At 43.6% G+C, this 15,285-nt stretch overlaps 1 protein-coding gene across 1 annotated transcript in view; it reads right to left on the bottom strand.

Annotated features, from left to right (window-relative positions):
- GON4L (gon-4 like) overlaps nt 1-15,285 on the bottom strand; it is a 62,783-nt gene that overhangs the window by 34,748 nt on the left and 12,750 nt on the right. Inside the window, exons 4-10 of the mRNA XM_040635774.1 lie at nt 8,058-8,251; nt 7,343-7,417; nt 7,111-7,161; nt 4,118-4,168; nt 3,699-3,794; nt 2,831-2,950; nt 1,911-2,081 (exon numbers count right to left, since the gene is read on the bottom strand). Coding sequence (XP_040491708.1) covers nt 1,911-2,081; nt 2,831-2,950; nt 3,699-3,794; nt 4,118-4,168; nt 7,111-7,161; nt 7,343-7,417; nt 8,058-8,251 — 758 coding nt within the window. The remainder of the gene's footprint in view (nt 1-1,910; nt 2,082-2,830; nt 2,951-3,698; nt 3,795-4,117; nt 4,169-7,110; nt 7,162-7,342; nt 7,418-8,057; nt 8,252-15,285) is intronic.

Here is a 15,285-nt window from a genome sequence, read left to right on the forward strand (position 1 = left end):
CTCTCTCGCTGGCTGTCTCTCTCTCTGTCAAATAAATAAATAAAATCTTTAAAAAAAAAAATCACACAAAGCTTTTCAATTGTGAAATAAAATCTAAACTCCTTATCGCATTTCCAAGACCCTCATGACCTAGCTCCTATCCAGCTCTCTGTCCTCACCCCTACTCCTCTCTCCATGGTCCCCAGGCTTCAGCTCGTTTCTGTCCCTTACACATGACAATGCTGTTCTCATCTTGGGGACTGTGAATGTACTCTCTCCTCTGTATGGGACACTTTTCCCCAAATCGTTTCGATGCACGGCTCCTTCTAATTCAGATCTCAGCTCAAATGTCACCTCCTCAAGGTCTTTTTTTTTTAAAGATTTTATTTTTAAATAATCTCTACACCCAACATAGGGCTCGAACTCACAACCCCAAGACCAAGAGTCAGGTGCTCCACTGACTGAGCCAGCCAGGCGCCCAAGGAGGCCGCTTCTGATGATCCTATGGAAGCACTCTGGTGGGCATTACCTGACTTCTCCACTTTTATTTAGCCATAGCACTTACCACCACCTGAAATCGTTTGTTTGTAGCATCTCTCTCTCCAAGAGGAAAGACCCTTCTGTCTTGTACAGTTATTCCCTGACTTCCATCATTTGGGACATGTATGAATAAGTGTTTATACAAAACACTATTACCCCCTCACACTATTTACTCACCCCGAAGCACGGTGATTAGATTAAATGACTCTTTCAGGAGCGTTCCACTCAATATTCTCTTTTAAAATTTTTGGACAGACATATCTTTTACTAACCTACAAGACTGGTGGAGAAAATCCGAAACATTCAAACGAACTGGCCAAATGGTGGGATTTAGAAACTCATCAACTGACAGTGACCACAGTCATGACTTTTCAAGCAAGAATAAGCAATGGGTGCTAAAGTTAGTGGGAAAAGACATCTGGCCTCAAAGGATATCCCTGTAAGATACATATTAGTGAGTGTAACAAGGAGAAACAGCTTCGTAATGAGGAAGTTAAGCAGACATCACTATAACCACGTGATCCCAATTCACACAACAGAGGTGATGAGAGGCACTGGGAAGGACATGTCGATTCCGTGGTGCTTGTGCCAAAAGTGCACAGCCTGAATCTAATTAAGATGAAACAGAATAATCTAAGTTGAGGAACATTCTGTAAAATAATAGACGATACAGGTCAAAGATGCCAAGGTTATGAAAGACAAATACTGAGAAACTGTCCCAGGTTAAAGGATGCTACAAGGGGCACGGGGCCAGTTCACTGAGGAGAGCACATGACTCCTGATCTCAGAGTCGTGAGTTCGAGCCCCACACTGGGCACAGAGATTACTTTAAAAATGAAAACAAAAACATGCTAGGAGACAAGACCCTATGTGGACTGGATCCTGCATCAGGGAAAATGTTTCTTTTTCTAGAAAGGGCGCTACTGGGACATCTGGTAAAATCTAAAAAAGGACTTTATAGATTAGATAATATGACTTCTTTTCAAAACTGAATGCCCTCATTTTTAGAAAATAAACGCTACAGTGTTTAGGGGTGAAAGAGCATCATGACTGCAACATACTGTGAAGTGACTAAGGTAAACCAGTACACGTACAGACAGAGAAAGCGGCAGGAACAACAGAGCAACTGTACTAAAGGTTACAATCTAGGGGATCCGGTGGAAGGCTGTCCCCGTGTTCCACATTTTAAAATGCTGTCCATCACATACCTTATTCCTTCCCTAGGAGCTGCAACTCTCAAAATAAAACAGCACGAACCAGAGTATCAAAGACCTGCATTTCCATGACTCTTACTTATTTACCAGAACTCAGTGTCTTCCCGTCTCCCTTCCCGACCTGAACAATGACATTCCTCCATCTGACTTTCGCAGTGATTTAGTTATACTGTTTACCTGGAAAGAGTCCATGCAGACGGGACTGGAAGCCAGCTCCTCATCTACTGCGTGCAACTTCTCCATGAAAGCACTGTCCCTGGTCTGCTTGGGCTTTGGGGGAGGCGGGGGCCCCATGGGCACCACCTCAGCACTGATGTGCCTGACGGCAGGTGCGGTGACTTTCTCAGCCTGATTAAAAAGGCAACTATGTTAAAAAATTAGAGGAGAGGAGAAAGAAAGAAGGAGGAAAAGGAGAAAAAAAAAAAAAGGCCAGGGGAGAGGAGCTCATCTTTCCTGCGTCAGGGATTTTCCTCTTCCAGTCCAGAGCTCCAGAAAAACAAAAGCATCATCAAATATATTAATCTAATCAGGTTCTAGCTTATTTCCAATGTAGCCAACAGGATGCTACTTAGGTTACCAAGAGTGGGAAATCTAATAAAAATGGCTTCAGGACGATATCACAAAGAAGACAAAGGTAGAAAAGAAACCACTCATCACTAGTATTTGCTCCTTAATGAGAACTCAGAAAAGCGCTCTCCCCCTGAGGAGCCCCACTTTTCCTGTCAACTGTTCACTCACTTAAAGAACTTTGTTCTGTTTGTTTAATTTTATTTATTTATTTATTTATTTATTTATTTATTTATTTATTTATTGAGAGCGCGAGCATGCACACAAGCGGAGGGAGGGGCAGACAGACTCGCTGCTGAGCGCAGAGCCTGACACAGCCTCAATCTCACCCTGAGATCACGACCCGAGCTGAAAGCAAGAGTCAGATGCTCACCGACTGCGCCACCCAGGCGCCCCAACTTAAAGGACTTTGAAACCCGAACAGTTGTAAGCAGCCACAAGGACCAGGAAGGCAGTGGCGGTAAAGGAGACAGCCAGCCAGCCTACTTCAGTCCCCTCTCCCTCATCTCCTCTGTACGACGCAGACTTACCTCTGACAGCATGCCCCCCTCCTCATCGGTCTCGGTCATCTCGGAAGATTGCCTCAACCTGGACTTCTTCGCCCCCCGTGGAGACGAAGCGGTGCTCTCAACGTCACTTTCCAACAAACTCTAAGAAACAAATCCGGTTCAGTTTCCAAATTTCTGCCCTTGCCTCATCCCCACTGAGTCTGAAATATCTCAAGAAAATGAACCAATTTAGTCAAAGAGGAGAAAATAAAACTTAAATAGAAGTTTAATATTCTGCAGTGACCACAGAGATCAGATTGCCCTCCTCATCGGAAGGGCAAGACAATGGTTTAAAATCCTTTTGAAAACAAGTCAAATACACTAAGAAACAAAGTATCGCCCAGCAATGAAAATGAGTAAAGTGCAGCCATTAGCAACAGTGTCGACAAACCACGAAGGATTAACAATGAAACAAAGAAAATAAAAAAGCCAGACACAACTGTCCAGGCTCAGAGACAGTACAGAACAGGACTGGGGTGTGTGGTGCCGCACACGCCGGCAACAGAGCTACAAAGAGAAGAGCCCAAGGGGTGCACTGGCCGCACTACGTTTAAGGACTTTGGAGGGAGCTTCAGACCATCGCCTTATAATGACAGAAGCTGTATTGTTGAGTATTTATTCTGGGCACAGTTCTGCGTGTTACACGTGTGTGCTATTTCACAATATAAAACGAAAACACAAAGGGAGTATGAAGAGGAGAAAACAGCTCTCAGTCCTGGTCTCATGCAAAGAAATGAGCAGGGAGAAGAACTGTGTCCATTATCTACGGAACAGGTGAAGACACTAAGGAAGCCTCACAGAGCCCAATTCTTCCAGATTCGCAACTAACACTCACAAGGGAGCCACTGACCTCCTCAGCCGTCTCGTCTTCCTCTTCGTCGTCTGGCTGGTACTCCTCATCCGAGGAATCGTCGTCTTCCAGCTGGATATCCACAAACTGAGGAGGCTACGTAAGTACAATTACAGAAAGAAATGAAGTAACAGGAAACACAGACCACACGTATTCGGAGAATAAGAGGAAGAAAGCAGAGCAAGGAAAAACAAACTCTAAGAGCACAATGATCAGGTAAAGCAAGTGGTGAGAGGCAGGGGTTAAAGAGATCTCTAGCATGAGGGTCAGACCTGACAGGAATGGAGAGGAAAAAACAAGGATCGAATTAAAACAAGAAGACAGATCCCCCCAAAATTAACAAATAGAAAGGAGGTATAGGTTTCAAAACTGATGAAGTCTTTCTGGAAAAAAGTAAGAATTACCTCTTCCAAGTTTACCTTAATTTCATTGGCCTTCTTAATTGGTGAAATATTCCATGTTGGAATTACCTACCAACAAAGATAAATAATTATGTTCTCTTACCTGACGTGGATGGGTTTTCATTTCTACCTCCTCTTCACCATCACAGAAAGCCATGGACCTAACGTGCGGCTGCAGTGATGGAGGGGGTGTTAATTACCCGAGGGACACTCTCCAATATCTGTCAGAATTTGCCAGAAGAAAAGGAGAGAAGAATCTATTTCCATCATTAGCATTTCTGCTGTAAAGCTGGTTAAAACCCTGTGTTATCCATAAAATAGAGAAAGCACCTGTCTTACCTACTTTATTACTACTTTTTAAGTAAACTCTACCCCCACCATGGGGCTCGAACTCACAACCCCAAGATCAAGAGTCACACACTCTACCCACTGAGCCAGCCAGGTGCCCATGTCTCGTCTACTTTATATCACAACTTGTGTTCACATGGAACAATGAATTTGAAAACTATTTGTAAACTATAATAGCATACACCTAAGATATTGTAGGTAATACTAACCTTTGGACGTTAGTATTTTTTTAATCAATTACATAAATCCACCGTAAGTTATGCATCCTGACAGCCAGCCATGACCAGTTCTTACGGAAGGATTTAGGGGTGAAGTATCAAGTTGTCCTCAACTTATATTCAAATAGTACAGGAAAAAAAAACAAGGGATAGATACAGAGATACAAAGCAAATATGGCAAAATTTTACAACTGTTAAATCTAAATGGAATACAGATTCACTGTAGAATTATGTCAACTTCTTATATGTTTTAAAATAACAGAGTTGGGGGGCACCTGGCTGGCTCAGTCAGTTAAGTATCTGACTTCAGTTCAGGTCATGATCTCAGGGTCCTGGGATCCAGCCCATGTTGGGCTCTCTACTCAATGGGGAATCTGAGTCTCCCTCTCCCTCTGCCTCTCTACCCAACTCGTGCGCTCTCTCTCTCTCTCTCTCTCTCTGAAACAAATAAAATAAAATCTTTAAAAAGTAAGTAAATAGGGGCACCTGGGTGGCTCAGTTGGTTAAGCGTCTGCCTTCGGCTCAGGCCATGATCCCAGGGTTCTAGGATCGAGCCCCACATCAGGCTCCCTGTTCAGGGAGCCTGCTTCTCTCTGCCTCGGCCTGCCACTCTCCCCTCTCCCTCTACCTGCATGTGCTCTCTCTCTGTCAAATAAGTAAATAAGATATTTTTTTAAAAAATTAGTAAATAAATAATAAAATAACAGAGTTGGGGCGAGATGTTTTTAAAAAATTTTTTAAGGATCTTACATGCTGCTGACAAAAAAAATGCCCCTGGAATGTATAATTTCTTGATCATTTAAGGTGACCCAATGAGTTATGTTATGAATAAAATCCAACAGGCCACTGGGTTCTGTCTCCACAAGGAGCCTTAGGCTCTCCACATGTCCTTCGCCCTGCCACATTCCAGCCACTTGTCTCATTCTGTTGAGTCATGTCCAATACAGGGTGAAGGGAACGATGGGATACAGGTCCACACCCCTTCCCACGTTTGTGTCTGAATCAGTCAGGTTCCCTACTGCCAACCCACCGGGAAAGCGAGCGGTGGCTGGGAGTGTGCTCCAGTCAGCCTACTGAGCATCAGAAAGCAAGAGTCTGGAACTTCAACCCCGCTCTCCCACGTAAACTGTAGTCGGCTTGTCCAGCTTCTGTGCATTTACTCATGGTCAGTAAGTACAATCCAGAGCCTGATCTGGATCTCTTTGTTTATTTCCAGATCAAATAAGGAATTACTATTACTTATACTCTGTGTGTCAGGAGACTTCATACAACTTCGTCTCACTGATGGCTGCTTCCATCAAAGCTACCATATATGCTCATTTGTGAAGATTACGTAATTTCCGGAGAAAGATGAAATTTCACTTTCTACGGCCAGACTTGGCCGATTGGATAAAAGAATACAATGTGGCTGTCAAAAACAGCCAGTGCGGTCCTGGGCTCACTGAGCAATACGGCGTCTGGACACTGAAGGGGTCCCTAGCTTCGGTCCATACAGTCCAACCACATCTGGAGCAGGAATTCCACGTCAGGCAGGCTTTTCAAAAGATATGGACAAACTAGGCACATTCGGAAGAAAAGGATCAGATTGGTGGATGTACTCAGAGTCTTGTCATGTGAAGACCGAGAAAAAGCTGGGGGACGCTCAGCAACAAAAGAATATTACAGAAAAGACATACTAGTTTCCTTGTACTAGAGGAAAGGTCATGTGGAAGAGGAACAGACTTGTTTCTTCTATGGGGCTGCAAAGAACAGACCCAGACAAAAGGACAAAAGCAACACACATTTTGGGTCCGTCAGGCGAATCTCCCTCCCTATCAGAGATAAACCAGACCACCTCAGGACCACCGCCGGCCTACCACAGGTGCAGAGAACAAACCGGACAAGCGCTTGTCGAGCAGGGTATCAACGGGTCCCAGCGTCTCTGCCAGAATACTCCAGAAGCCTTCAAGTGGCTCTCATCCCTCAGTGTGTGCAAGACAACCAAGCACTGTTTCCAGTAATGCATATTCCCGGGCCCCACCCCTGGGTCCCTGCTCTGGGTCTGAGGGGAGCCGCGGAACATGCATTTTCAGTAAGCACTCACGAGGTTAGCCCACACCAGGGTGAGCTGATGCAGTGCTCCCTGGGATACACCTGGAAGCGTACTTCTCTAAACCCTTTGCCACACAGCACACGAACAGAAAGGCTGCCCTTGCTCGGTGCTTCCAACCATTCTAAACGGCTGTCTACCAAGTCCTTCCGAAACAGCAGTACCTCCCGTCAACTGAAATAATGGTGATAATGACTATGTTGTCTCCACTTACCTTTTACAGATATTTCTTTGAAGGAGACAAACGCAGACCATGATAAATCTTTCCTATATTTTTTTTCCCTGCAAATAACCTGGAATTAGACCTTATTTACCAAACTAAAGGAAAACAAAACAAAACAAAACAGAACACCCACCACTCCTTTTTCCACCACTTCCTTCAGTTTAGAGCGTGTCATTTTGGGCTCCTGAGGCAAGGAAAATGAGAAGAAAACAGTCAATAAAAATCATCATGTGACTCTTGGGTTTTGAGATGCTAACTCTGTCCCCAACATCAAGCTATGTACAAACTCCCGAGCGACCTCCTGCACTTGCCCATTTACAGCAGCTCTGTTCCGCAGCATTAAGGAGTAACAAGCAACTACTCACAAACATCGGCATATCTTCCGTCTCACTGATGGCTGCTTTCATCATAGCGACCACATGCTCATTTGTGATTACTTCCTGGAGAAAGACGAAATTTCACTTTATGCAACAAAGCCGTGTTACCTAGGTAACAGCCGCTTCTCTGTAACCCTGCTAGACACTGAAATGGCTTCCGATTGGGGTAAAGCCAGCTCTGGACAGAAGCACCCACGTTCCAACTCTAACAGAGCAGGACTGCTCCGATGCCACAGCTACCAGGCGCAGGAATGAGAGTGGGGGTAACGGACTCCACACTTCTGAGAAACAGTGACCAGCAAGGAGGGTTCTGTGGACAGCTGTGCTGAGCATCGGGAAGAACAGGACCAGCACGTGTGCAGCATGAACTGCTCCCTGGCACCTCTGTAGACCCATCGACCCCCAGAAGAGTAAGTCCACTGCGAACATCATCATCTTCAAACGCGCTAAACAAGACGATAAACCGGCAAGGCAGTGGAGGAAGACAGGAACAGTGTACCCGCCCAGCTCTCTTGGAACATGTGTTGGGATTTCAAACGTGCTGAGCGCAGCAGGAAAGCCGTCCTGAAATGCCAAATGCTGTAGCACGTGCGACTCCCAAAGGGAGTAATTCCCACACTAAGAATCAAGAGTTTCCTGAGTACTTTCACTTGCTTTCCAGGAAGCGCTCCGGCCCCACGTCCGCAGCCGCCGTCGTACTCACGTGCAGGATGTTGCGCACGTTGACGGCGGTCAGGTTGTGCTGCTTGGCGCCGTCCTCCAGCGTGCGGTCCAGCGCATCGTCCAGTTTCAGGCCGCAAGCCCACGCCCCTCCCTCCGGACCCCGGCCGTCCCGCTTCCTCTTGGTGCCCTTTCTCTTTCTTCGCCTTTTCTCACTTTCTTCACCACCTTGTTCTTCTGCAAATAAACCAGGCACATCATGGGAATCTCCAAACCACTGCTCCCAGAACTTACCCCAACAAGCCAACAGTAAGAGAAAAACAGGCTGCCGGCCGGCCGTGGACAGGAAAGCAGGGTGCGTGGTGGCAGCAATGGGGGTGCGGTGGGCAGCGCCGTGGGATCCCGTGTCCGGTGCGCACTCACTTCACGGCAGCCCGTCCTCTACACAATGACGCGTCCTGATTTCCTCCTCCGAACAACCCTAGGAGGCAGGGACTATTACTTTTCCCCTTGTACAGATGAAGAAACTGAGGCAGAGAGATTAAGAAACTCTCCCAAGAGCTAGTAATGACGAGCCATGCTCTGAAGCCTCATTCTCTAGCCCTGGCATCCACAGTCCTAATTTCTACCTCGTTCTGCCCAGGTGCTACACCAGAAACCCCGGCTTTGTGTCTCAGTTCTGGGCAACCTCGGCAAGAGTCTCATTTCCTTCTTTTGCAAATACAGATATCTGCCTATCACGGATGCCATGCAGATTAAGTGAAATAATGGATCCCAAAGTGCTTTATACCAGTGAAACATTATATAGTGTAATTTGTTATCATTCTATTCAATCTAGAAAAGAGAAAAACAGGGGCGCTTGGGTGGCTCTGTCGTTAAGCGTCTGCCTTCGGCTCAGGGCATGATCCCAGGGTCCTGGGATCGAGCCCCACATCGGGCTCCTCCACTGGGAGCCTGCTTCTTCCTCTCTCACTCCCCCTGCTTGTGTTCCCTCTCTCGCTGGCTGTCTCTCTCTCTGTCAAATAAATAAAATCTTAAAAAAAAAAAAGAGAAAAACAGGAGGAAAGGATAAAAAATTCACTCTGAACTGTAGCAAAAAAGGGGAGGGAGGGACAAAGTTTTCTCTCTTCTACAAGAAGATAGCATATATATAACCAGACAAAAGAAAAAACTTCTCGATTATTAGAATCTGTTAAGTCTTGACATAGATTATCATGTAATACCAAAATGAGATTCTCATCCTTCCAATGCTTTCGGGCCTGCCACCCTCTGAAGATAAGGGTTAGAAAGGGTTAACATGAAGACGACCTTCTCTGTTTAAAAAGATTTTGTGACCTTCAAGCCATACCCTGGCAGTATCTACACAGTGAAAAGTTATCAGTGACTTCAAACAATTACTTCTACACTTGTGAACATACACCAAGAATTTGATAAATGTGTACAACTCTCAATCGAGTAATTCTTGTTCTTAAGGAAATAATTAGATGTGCAGAGACTAATAATCACATTACTTGTTGCAACGTTAATTATTTTAGCAAAAAGATGGAAAACTCCTAACTGTCCAATATTACAGGAATGGTAAAGTGAACACCAGTGCATCCATACACTGGACTGTTAATAGAGCCATTAAAACTTGTCTTTTTAGGGGTGCTTGGCTGGCTCAGTCAGTAGAGCGTACGACTCTTGATCTCGAGGTTGTGGGTTCGAGCCCCACGGTAGGTGTAGAAATTACTTAAATAAATAAAACAACTTTTTTTTAATGGTTTTTTTAAGCAATGGGGGGAAACAAGTAAAAATGTCTACAAAGAGCATTTGATGAAATGGAAATTTTTCTGATAATGATTTTTTTTTTAAGATTTTATTTATTTATTTGACAGAGAGACAGTGAGAGAGGGAACACAGGCAGGCGGAGTGGGAGAGGGAGAAGCAGGCTCCCCACTGAGCAGGAGTCCGACATGGGGCTCAATCCCAGGACCCTGAGATCATGACCTCAGCCGAAGGCAGATGCTTAATAACCGAGCCACCCAGACGCCCTAGACTTATATTTTTATAAAATGCAATAAAGAATGTAGCCATCATGTCAAATGTTAAAAATTTTTAAATTTTTACTCTCAGTTTCCATAAATAATTTTGTTTCAAACCAGTTCTCAAACTGGCACCGGTTCTCAGACCACACTTCGAGTAGCAATGCTTTAAGATATACACTGAAAAACACTTAGCCCCACTATAAATACTATAAAAAAATGAAACATAAAAATTATTTAAATGAATCATGAACAAAGCTTATCATAAAATTTCCATGCAAATATTTTTCATGGAAAAATCATAAGAGTTAGCATAACTCCATTTAGGACAACTATCTTATAAATATGCAATCAAATTGGGGTTAAACATCCCAGTGTCTAAATTACATCACACCTATTTCTCCTCTGATTTCCGATTTTAATTGCTGGGCTTTTATTAGGGAATATATGGCTGAAGGAAAATCTAACACATTCAAATTTCCAACACACTACACAAACAATCCAAAAAAGAACAAATAATTCAACTATTTGTTATACTGTTTTAGAACTAATCCTTTATCTTCTAAAATACTGGGATACCACTGACTCTGTGAATTCTAAAGAGTTGAAATTTAAACATTAAAAAAAGGAAGCCACTCTATAAAGATCAGGCTGGAAAAGATACAGAAGAAAATCTAATTCTTCTTCCATGAGAAAGATGGAAGGTGGCTAAAAACAAGAGATTCCCTGAAGAGCAGATCTAATGATGTAACCAATAACTGAAAGGAAGATGCACTGTGGATATACCATCAAGTGAGTGAAGTGAGTAAAAACGTGGGTTCTGTGCTATCTAAACCACCAAAGTTGCTCAACAGCCCTGTCCGACACACACCCAGGATCTCGGGTTCTGGACACAACAATCGATTTCTTAACAGATGAAACCCTCCCACAAAAACAATTGTAAAACTATACAAAACTACGACTGACCCTTGGGCAACACGGGTGTGAACTGTGCAAGTTCACTTATATGTGGATTTTTTTCAATAAATACGGTACAGTACTGTGAACGTATTTTCTCTTCCTTATGATTTTCGTAACATTTTCTTTTTTCCAGCTTACTTTACTGTAAGGATAGAATATCTATTACATACAACATAGAAACTATGTGTTAATCAATTATTTATATTATTGGTAAGGCTTCTGGTCAACAGTAGACTATTAGGGGAGTGAGAAGTTCTATGTGGCTCTTCAACTGCAGACGGGCACAGCGCCCCACCCCCACACTGTTCAAGGGTCAACTGTACACAAAGGTGGAAAAAATATATATGTAGCAGCCTGAAGGCACTGAAGAACCTTCACGGAAAGGATTTAAGGAGTTGTAATCTTTTGGAGAAGGGAAGCACATTAAGGAGGACCCGAGCTGAAGACAGTGGTCTTTCGAGGATAAGAAGCCAGAGTTTGGAGCTGCCAAAGCAGCTGCGATTGAAGGATAAAGCTCCGCAGAGGAGGGACGCCTCTGACTTTTGATTCAGCTCAGGTCATGATCTCCCAGAGGTGGGATCAAGCCCGCCAGCTAGCTCCAAGCTTGGGGGGGGAGTCTGCTTGAGATTCTCTCCCTCTGCCCCCCCCGCCCCCACTCACATGCATATGCATACACTCTCTCAAATAAATAAATATGAAAACAAAACAAAGCAAAACTCTGCAGAGGAGAAAACCAAGGAAAAATGAGCCCAAAGAGTTTCTGTTCAAGCTCCTCTAAAGGCCCCAGCAGACCCCTCAGCTGTGCACGCACAGGATGGACCACAGCAGGACAGTGGCCACCAGGCAGAGGGTTCTCACTCGCGGCTCTGGGGACAAAGACGTCATAGTTCAGGTTGTGAAAAGGAGGTAAGGTCTTCAAAAACATTACAGCTTTCTAAGCAGTGTTGAACCTCAGAAGAGCCACCCACTAGGGATACAGGCCACAATCTAGGAGTAAGTAGAAAGTGGAAACAAACTAGACTTAACACAGCATAAAACTAACCCCTGGCAGATTCAGGTGATCCCCCCAAATTATCTGCCTGCCAGAAGATAAAATAACCCTCTTTGGAGGAAGGTAACATTACTAAAGCCTCCAGAATTTTCCATCCATATTGTCCAACATACAACCAAAAATTACAAAACACGGGGCACCTGGCTGGCTCAGTCAGTTAAGCATCTGCCTTCAGCTCAGGTCATGATTCTCAGGGTCCTGGGATCGAGTCCTGCGTCAGGATCCCTGCTCAGTGGGGAGTCTGCTTCTCCCTGTACCTCTCCCCCCTGCTTGTGCTCTCTGTCAAGTAAATAAATAAAATCTTTTTTAAAAAAATTATAAAACCCTAAAACAGAACCAAAATGCCTCAAGGGAGGTGGTAGAAGACAATAAAAAGAGACCTACAGGTAAATCAGATACTTGAGAAACGGTTTTAAAATAATTATCATCAGCTCTCTCCCTCTCTCTCAAATAAATAAAATCTTTTTAAAAACTTAAAAAAAAATAATTATCATCAATATATTCAAAAAAATAAAGGAAAAGATACAGAATTTCATCAGAGACATGGAATCCCTGGTGCTAAACAGGCATTAAAAATTTAACATGGGGAGGGGCGCCTGGGTGGCACAGCGGTTGGGCGTCTGCCTTCGGCTCAGGGCGTGATCCCAGCGTTATGGGATCGAGCCCCACATCAGGCTCCTCTGCTGTGAGCCTGCTTCTTCCTCTCCCACTCCCCCTGCTTGTGTTCCCTCTCTTGCTGGCTGTCTCTATCTCTGTCGTATAAATAAATAAAATCTTTAAAAAAAAAAAAAATTTAACATGGGGAAAAAAAAAATTAACGGGCACCTGGCTGGTTCAGCTGGTAGAGCATGTGACTCTTGATCTTGGGGTCCAAGTGCAAGCAGCACGCTGGAGTAGAGCTTACTTACAATAAATAGATATATAGATACATAGAGAGATACAAAGACAGATACAATTAATAATAAATAAAAGCAAAACTAAATATATTGTTTCCAGACAAGCAAAATCTGAGATAATTCACTAACATAAGACATAAGACCAGTATTTCATAAGAAGTATTAAAGGAAAATCTTCAAAATGAAAAAAAAAAAAAATTGATCCCAGATAAAGGCAAAGCAAAGAACTTCAGGATGAATCAAAGAGCACCAGAAAGGTTAACTATGTGATAAATACAAATGAATACTGACTGGCTAAAATAGTAACAATAACGTCTTAGGGATTTAAAACTTACAAAGAGGTAAAATATAACATCAATAGCACAAAAGGCAGGAGTAGATATATGGAGTGAAACTGCTATAGAGTTCTTGTATTGTTCTGGAAGCGGTAAAAGTACAAATTCAATAATTTTATTTTTTTAAGATTGTTATTTATTTTAGGGAGAAAGAGCACACGTGTGTGTGCATGAGCGGGGGGGGGGGCAGAGGAAGAGAGAGAATCCCAAGCAGACTCAGGACTGAGTGGGGAGCCTAAAGCAGGGCTCCATCCCCAACCCTGCGATCATGACCTGAGTCAAAACCAAGAGTCAGACACGCCCCACAGATTGTAGTAATTTTTAAAGATGCATATTATTGGGGTGCCTGGCTGGCTGAGTCAGTGGAGCTGACAGGCTTAATTGGTAGAAAATGTAATTCTTGATGTCAGGGTTGTGAGTTCAAGCCCCACATTGGGTATAGAGAATACCAAAAATAAAAGTCTTTAAAGGGGCACCTCTTGGGCCCAGTGAGAAGAGCATTCGACTCTTGATCTTGGGGTTGTGAATTTGATCCTCACGTTGGGTGTAGAGATTACCTAAATAAATAAAACTGGATGGCTCAGCTGCTTAAGCAGTGAACTCTTGATATCTACTGGCTCAGGTCATGAACTTGGGGTCATGAGATTGGGTCCCACGTCAGGCTGTGCTGGGTGTGGGTCTGCTTAAGATTCTCTCTCCCTCTGCCCCTCCCCTGCCACATGCACGCATGTTCTCTCTCTCAAATAAAGAAATAAATAAAATTCTCTTTAAATAAATAAGACTTTAAAAAATAAAATATGCAGAGCTAAAACTGACCGAACTCAAATGAAATATAGACAGATCCGCAGTTAAAGCTGGAGACTTTCTTTCACAGTAAATGACAAGTAGACCCCCCCACACACACAAAAGCCGTAAAAAGGGAAGAACTGAACAAAGATATCAACCAACTTGACCTGACATTTATAGAACAGTGCACCTCAAAACAACCGAATACATGTTCTTTTCAAATACTACTGGAAGAACTACCATAAAGATTATATTCAACATATGAATAAAGACCTAAAGGAAAAAAAAAAGATTATATTCTGGGCCATAAAATAAAATACCTCAGTAAATAGAAAATGAATGAAATTATACAAAGTACAATCTGAAGACAAGGAAATTAAATCAGAAGTCAGTAACAGAAAGATAGCTGGGATTCTCCAAACTACACACTTGTAGATGATCTGTGTGCCAAAGAAGATACCCCAAAGGGATTAGAAAATATTGTCAACTGACGTCAATGAACACATCCAAATTTGTGGGGCATGGCTAACGTACGCACTTAAAGGGAAACTGATACACTAAATACTATCATTAAATGGTTTAATAAGTCTGGGGCGCCTGGATGGCTCTGTCAGTAAAGCGTCAGACTTCGGCTCATGATCTCAGGGTCCTGGGATCGAGCCCCGAGTCACTGAGCATGGAGCCCACTTAAGATTCTCTCTCTCCCTCTGACCCTCCCCTAACTCACGTGTGCCCGCACGCTCGCTCTCTAAAATAAATAAATAAAATCTTAGGGGAAAAAAAAAGATATCAAAGGAATATCATGAAAACCTTTATGCCAAGGTTTCCACAAGTTGGATGAAGCAAATACCTTGCAAGACACCAGCTGTCAAAGTCACTCAAGACCAGGAAGATAATGGAGCAGCCTGTAAGAAACAGCTCAGGGGCGCCTGGTGGCTCAGGGGGTGAAGCCACGATCCTGGAGTCCTGGGGTAAGGCCCCACCTCAGGCTCCCTGCTCAGCGGGGAGTCTGCTTCTGCCCCTCCCCCTGCTCCTTCTCTCTCTTCCTGTCTCTCACTCTTTCAAATAAGTAAAATCTGAAGGAAAGGAAAGGAAAGGAAAGGAAAGGAAAGGAAAGGGGGAAGGGCAGGGAAAGGAAAGGAAAAAGAAAAGTTGAGAAAAGAAAGAAGACAGGAGAAGAGAAGAGAAAGAAAAAGAAAGAAGACGGAAGAAACTGAAT

The sequence above is a fragment of the Ursus maritimus genome, unplaced genomic scaffold (assembly GCF_017311325.1).
Source record: "Ursus maritimus isolate PB19 unplaced genomic scaffold, ASM1731132v1 scaffold_2, whole genome shotgun sequence".
In the NCBI taxonomy this organism is placed as follows: domain Eukaryota; kingdom Metazoa; phylum Chordata; class Mammalia; order Carnivora; family Ursidae; genus Ursus; species Ursus maritimus.